The 5,729-nt window shown below is 55.4% G+C and overlaps 1 protein-coding gene across 1 annotated transcript in view; it reads left to right on the top strand.

The window, feature by feature from the left end:
* Positions 1-908: 908 nt before the first annotated feature.
* EMH_0038290 (zinc finger (C2H2 type) protein, putative) overlaps positions 909-5,729 on the top strand; it is a gene marked incomplete at both ends in the record, with an annotated part of 5,598 nt that continues 777 nt past the window's right edge. The window contains 4 exons of the mRNA XM_013495279.1: positions 909-3,571; positions 4,489-4,573; positions 4,829-4,874; positions 5,119-5,196. Of these exons, the coding sequence (XP_013350733.1) occupies positions 909-3,571; positions 4,489-4,573; positions 4,829-4,874; positions 5,119-5,196 (2,872 nt within the window). The remainder of the gene's footprint in view (positions 3,572-4,488; positions 4,574-4,828; positions 4,875-5,118; positions 5,197-5,729) is intronic.

Here is a 5,729-nt window from a genome sequence, read left to right on the forward strand (position 1 = left end):
TATATATATATGTATATATATACATCTATATATATATATATATATATAGATGTATATATATATATTATGTGTATAACGTATATATATATTATGTACATAGAGTGTAGGTATACACCGGCCTGAAAATTTAGGTGTATGGAGACTATTTTTTTTTATAAAAATTTTTATATTTTTACATTAAATATTTAAATTATATTTATTTATTTATTTATATTTATAACGCCAGCAGCAAAACATCTGCTGCTGCTGCTGCTGCTGCTGCTGCTGCTGCTGCTGCAGCTTCATCGCTGTGCACGAGAGGGGAGCGTCGTTGCTGCGGGGCCCCCGGGGGGCCCCCAGGGGGCCCCCAAAGAGGAGGGTACAGCAGCCTGCTGCTGCAGCTTTATACTAAACAGTAATATATTGATTAAAAATAGCTGCAGCAGCAGCAGCAGCAGCAGCAGCGGCAGCTGCAGCAACTGCAGCAGAGGCAGCAGCAACAGCATCGAGACCCGCCGTTGCCTCAGCAGCAGCAGCAGCAGCAGCAGCAGCAGCAGCAATAACAGCAGCAGCAGCAACAACAGAAACAACAAAAATAAAAACATAAATAACAGCAACAACAGCAACAGCAGCAGCAGCAGCGGAGGAGAACAGCAGCAGCACCAAGACCGCCAGCATCGAAGGTGCAACCGCCTGCAGCAGCAGCAGCAGCACCAGCAGCAGCAACTGCAGCAACTGCAGCAACAGCAGCGGCAGCAGCCGCTGCAGCAGCTGCATCAACTGCAGCAGCAGCAGCTGCTGCCGCAGCTGCAGCACCAAGAACAACAGCAGCAGCAGCAGCAGCAATGCACTGGGCGCGCGCAGCAACGCTAATAGCAGCAAACACAAAACCCTAAACCCTAAACCCTAAACCCTAAACCCTAAACCCCATGGGGGGCCCCTCAGGCAGCAGGGGGCCCCGCCACCGGGCGCACGCCTTGAGGATTTCCTATGAGAACCTTGCTGCAGCGCCTGCTGCAGCAGCAGCAGCAACAGCAGCAGCTGCTGCTGCTGCACCCACAGACACAGGGGCCTCCGCCAAGGGCTCATGGGGAGAGCAGCAGCAGCAGCAGCGGCGGCCGCAGCAGCAGCAGCAGCTGCAGCAGCAGCAGCAGCACCGGCAGCAGCACCGGCAGCAGCGGCGACAGCACCAGGACTTTCAGCATAAGCGCCAAAGACTGCTGAGCATGCAGCAGCAGCAGCAGCAGCAGCAACAACAAATGCTGCTGCAGCAGCAGCACCATCGTACTGGCTCCATCCCGCTGCAGATGAACCCCATGAGCAGCAGCAGCAGCTGCTGCATCAGCAGCGGCAGCAGCAGCAGCAGCAGCAGCTTCTGCTGCTCTCCTCCCCCTCAAGGAATCTGCAACGCAGAATTCGCCTACAGGCAGCAGCAGCAGCAACTGCAGCAGCAGCAGCAACTGCAGCAGCAGCAGCAGGAGCAGCAGCACCTGCCACCGCCGCCACCACCCCCACCCGATTGGTCACAGCAGCAACCGCAGCAGCAGCAGCAGCAGCCGCAGCAGCAGCTGCTGCTGCAGCAGCAATACCAAATGCCGCAGCAGCAGGGGATGGAGATGAATCAAATGCTGCAGCAGCAGCAACAACTGCAGCAGCAGCAGCAACAAATGCATCCAACATTCCAGCAGCAGCCACTGCAGCAGCAGCCACTGCAGCAGCAGCAACTGCAACAGCAGCCAGTGCTGCAGCAGCAACTGCAGCAGCAGCCGCTGCAGATGCAGCAGCAACCACTGCAACAGATGCAGCAGCAACCGCTGCAGCAGATGCAGCAGCAACCAATGCAGCAGATGCAGCAGCAGCATATGCAGCAGCAGCATATGCAGCAGCAGCACATGCAGCAGCAGCAGATGCAGCAGCAGCAGCAGATGCAGCAGCCAGCACAACAACAGCTGCTGCAGCAGGCAGTGCCGCTGCAGCAACAACCGCTACAGCAGCAACCACTACAGCAGCAGCCCCTGCAGCAGCAACCGCTGCAGCAGCAACTGCAGCCGCAGGCGCTGCAGCAGCAGCAACTGCAGCAGCAACACCTTCATCAGCAGCCAGTGCAGCAGCAGCAACATGTGCAACAGCAACCCCTGCAACAACAACAACTACAGCAGCAACAACAGCAGCAGCAACTGCAGCAGCAGCAGCCTCCCTCGCTGCAACAGTTCCAGCCACAGCAGCAGCAGCCGCTGCAGCTAATGCAGCAGCAACCACCGCAGCAGCAGCCACTGCAGCAAGAAGCGCCGCAGCAGCAGCCGCTGCAGCAGCAACCGCTGCAACAGCAACAACTGCAGCAGCAACAACTGCAGCAGCAACCGCTGCAACAGCAACAACTGCAGCAGCAGCCACTGCAGCAGCAACAATTGCAGCAGCAACCGCTGCAGCAGCAACCGCTGCAGCAGCAACCGCTGCAGCAGCAACCGCTGCAGCAGCAACAACTGCAGCAGCAACCGCTGCAGCAGCAACAACTGCAGCAGCAACAGCTGCAGCAACAACAACTGTACCACCAACAACTGCAGCAGCAGCCACTGCAGGAGCAACCGCTGCAGCCGCTGCAGCAGCAGCCACTGCAACACCAGCCCTCGCAGCTGCAACAGCAGCAGCAACTGCATCAGCAGCAGCAACTGCAGCAGCAACAGCAACTGCAGCAGCCGCAACAACTGCAGCAGCAACAGCAACTGCAGCAGCCGCAACAACTGCAACAGCAACAGCAACTGCAGCAGCAGCAGCAACTGCAGCAGCAGAGCTATTGCTTTCAAGCAGGGCTACCAGGGCCTCAAGAGCAGCAGCAACTGCAGCAGCAGCAACTGCAGCAGCAGCAACTGCAGCAGCAGCAGCAGCTGTGGCAGCAAGAACAGCTGCAGCAGCAGCACATTGGGCACCCCACAAACCAGAGGAGACAGCAGGGGCACAGGAGAGAGCAGCCTGCAGCTCAGCAGCAGCTGCAGCAGCAGCTGCAGCAGCCGCTGCAGCAGCAGCTGCAGCAGCAGCTGCAGCAGCAGGAGACATTGCAGCCTTACAACACGCAGCAGCAGCAACAACAACAGCAGCAACAGATGCTGCTGCAGCAGCAGCAACAACCACTGCAGTACCACTGGCCTCAACAGATGCACCACCAGCAGCAGACGCAGCTGCAGCAGCAACAGCAGCAGCAGCCAATGCAGCAGCAGCAGCAGCAGCAGCAGCCAATGCAGCAGCAGCTCATTGCAGCACCCCCACCACCTCCGCCGCCACCAGCCCCGCCATGCAGCAGCAGCGCATGCAGCAGCAGCTACACTCCCAGCAGTGCCTTGCTGCAGCAGCAGCAGCAGCAGCAACAGCAGCAGCAGCAGCAGCAGCAGCAGCAGCAGTGCCTGGGGGTCCCCGCCCCACCTCGCAGCAGCGGCAGCCTCCATCTTTGGCCTCCGCAGCAGCCGCCCCCACCACCGCCGCTGCCTCTGCAGCAGCAGCAGCAGCAGCAGCAGCAGCAGCAGCAGCAGCAGTGGATAAAGACAGAGACCGGGGGGGCTGTGCCGTCTTACCGAGAACGCAGAAGCAAGAAAGGCTTGTGAGCCCAAACCCTAAACCCTAAACCCTAAACCCTAAACCCTAAATCTGCGGTTGTAAACAGCATAAACCCTCAGCTAAACCCTAAACCCTAAACCCTAAACCCTGCCTACATTTTGGGGTCCGGCTACCTTGTAATCCCTCTACTGTAAACCCTAAACCCTAAACCCTAAACCCTATACCCTAGACTCTAAACCCTAAACCCTCGTTTCTAACCCTGAAACCCTAAACCCTATCCCCAACCCCCAACCCCTAACCCCTAACCCCTAAACCCTAAACCCTAAACCCTAATAAACCCTAGTTTGTGGTGTATGTTGCACTGCAGCGAGCGGTTTGTGTGCGGGCCGTGCGAGAAGAGTTTTGCTTCGCTGCTGCGGCTGCAGAGACACCAGAAAGAGGAACACGTCAGCTGCTGCTACTTGGGGTGTACGTACACCGGGCCACCGCATGCAGTTTGTCTCCATAAACTCACACATATGAAAAACAAACAAGGGTTAGGGCTGCTGCTGCTGCTGCTGCTGCTGCTGCTGCTGCTGCTGCTGCTGATGGTGCTGGGGTTAGTGTTGCTGCTGCTGCTGCTGCTGCTGCTGCTGCTGGGGTTGGTGTTGCTGCTGCTGCTGCTGCTGCTGCTGCTGCTGGGGTTGGTGTTGCTGTTGCTGCTGCTGCTGCTGCTGCTGCTGGGGTTGGTGTTGCTGCTGCTGGGGTTGGTCTTGTTGCTGCTGCTGATTAGGGTGCTGCTGTTGGTGCTGCTGGTGTTGCTGCTGCTGCTGCTGCTGCTGCTGCTCGTTATGCTGCCGCCATTCGTGCTGCTGTTGCTGCTGCATCCACAGCCTTTATCCTTTTTTGCTGCATCTGCTGTCACTGCTGCTGCTGCTGCTGCTGCTGTTGCTGCTGCTGCTGCTGCTGCTGCTGCTGCAGCGAGAGCATCGTAGACAGCCCTGCAGAGGTGGAGCTGTGGCTCGCAGCAAGGAAGGCCTCCTACCCCAAGAAACGATCCCCACAAGTATGAAAAATATTAGGGTTTAGGGTTTAGGGTTTAGGGTTTGGGGTTTGGGGTTTAGGGTTTAGGGTTTAGGGTCTTATGATTTGAATGTAAGAAAGAGACGGCAGCGAGTTCAGTTTCATCGCTTGCAACCCATGGTTTAGGGTTTAGGGTTTAGGGCTTAGGGTTTAGAGTCTAGGGTTTAGGGTTTAGGGTTTAGAGTCTAGGGTTTAGGGTTTAGGGTTTAGGGTGTTTTGTTTGCCTTGGTGGTTGCAGGAGACGTTGCCTACTGCCTTCGATAAGCCGAAGAGTGTTCTGGAGAGTCCGTAAACCCTAAACCCTAAACCCTAAACCCTAAACCCTAAACCCTAGACACAGTTGTTTGAGCCCTTAACCCTCACCTCTCACTTCTCTGGGGCATCGAGGGTTTAGCGTAAACCCTAAACCCTAAACCCTAGGGTCCAGCATGAGGGGCTGCTCTCTACTCCGTGCTGTATACTAAGGGTTTAGGGTTTAGGGTCTAGGGTTTAGGGTTTAGGGTTTAGGGTTTAGGGTTTTGTTTACAGCTATTCTGAGGAATTCTCTCGCCAGCAACAACAGCGACTGCGGCGGGCGGCTCCCTGACTTTTGGTTTGCCCCATACGGTAAACCCTAAACCCTAAACCCTAAACCCTAAACCCTAAACCCTAGACCCTAAACCCTAGCCAGTAGATAGAAACCCTTGAACCCAAACCGCGAAGCTGTAAACCCTAAACCCTAAACAGCTAACCGAAACCCTTAAACCCTAAACACTAAACCCTAAACACGAAACACTAAACCCTAAACCCTAGACACGAGGCCTAAACACCAAACCCTAAACCCCAAACAGTAAACCCTAAACCCTAAACCTTTGACGACTAACCCTAGTTCCCTTACCCTAAACCCTAAAGTCTTAATGCGCATACTCTACACAGCAAACCCTCGAATTTGTTGGTTAGGGTTTAGGGTTTAGGGTTAGGGTTTAGAGTGGCTAGGGTTTAGGGTTTAGGGTTTAGGGTTTTAGAGTGTATGTACATTTGTGTGTCAAGGGAACCTGCGCCTGATGGATGGTCTGTATACTCCTGCTGTTGCTGCTGCAGCACACACAGGAGAAAGAACAGCTATTTGCTGCAGAGCAACCGAGAGAAGAGGGCGAGCT

Source organism: Eimeria mitis, genomic scaffold (genome assembly GCF_000499745.2).
Source record: "Eimeria mitis Houghton genomic scaffold, Emh_scaff1500, whole genome shotgun sequence".
In the NCBI taxonomy this organism is placed as follows: Eukaryota; Apicomplexa; class Conoidasida; order Eucoccidiorida; family Eimeriidae; genus Eimeria; species Eimeria mitis.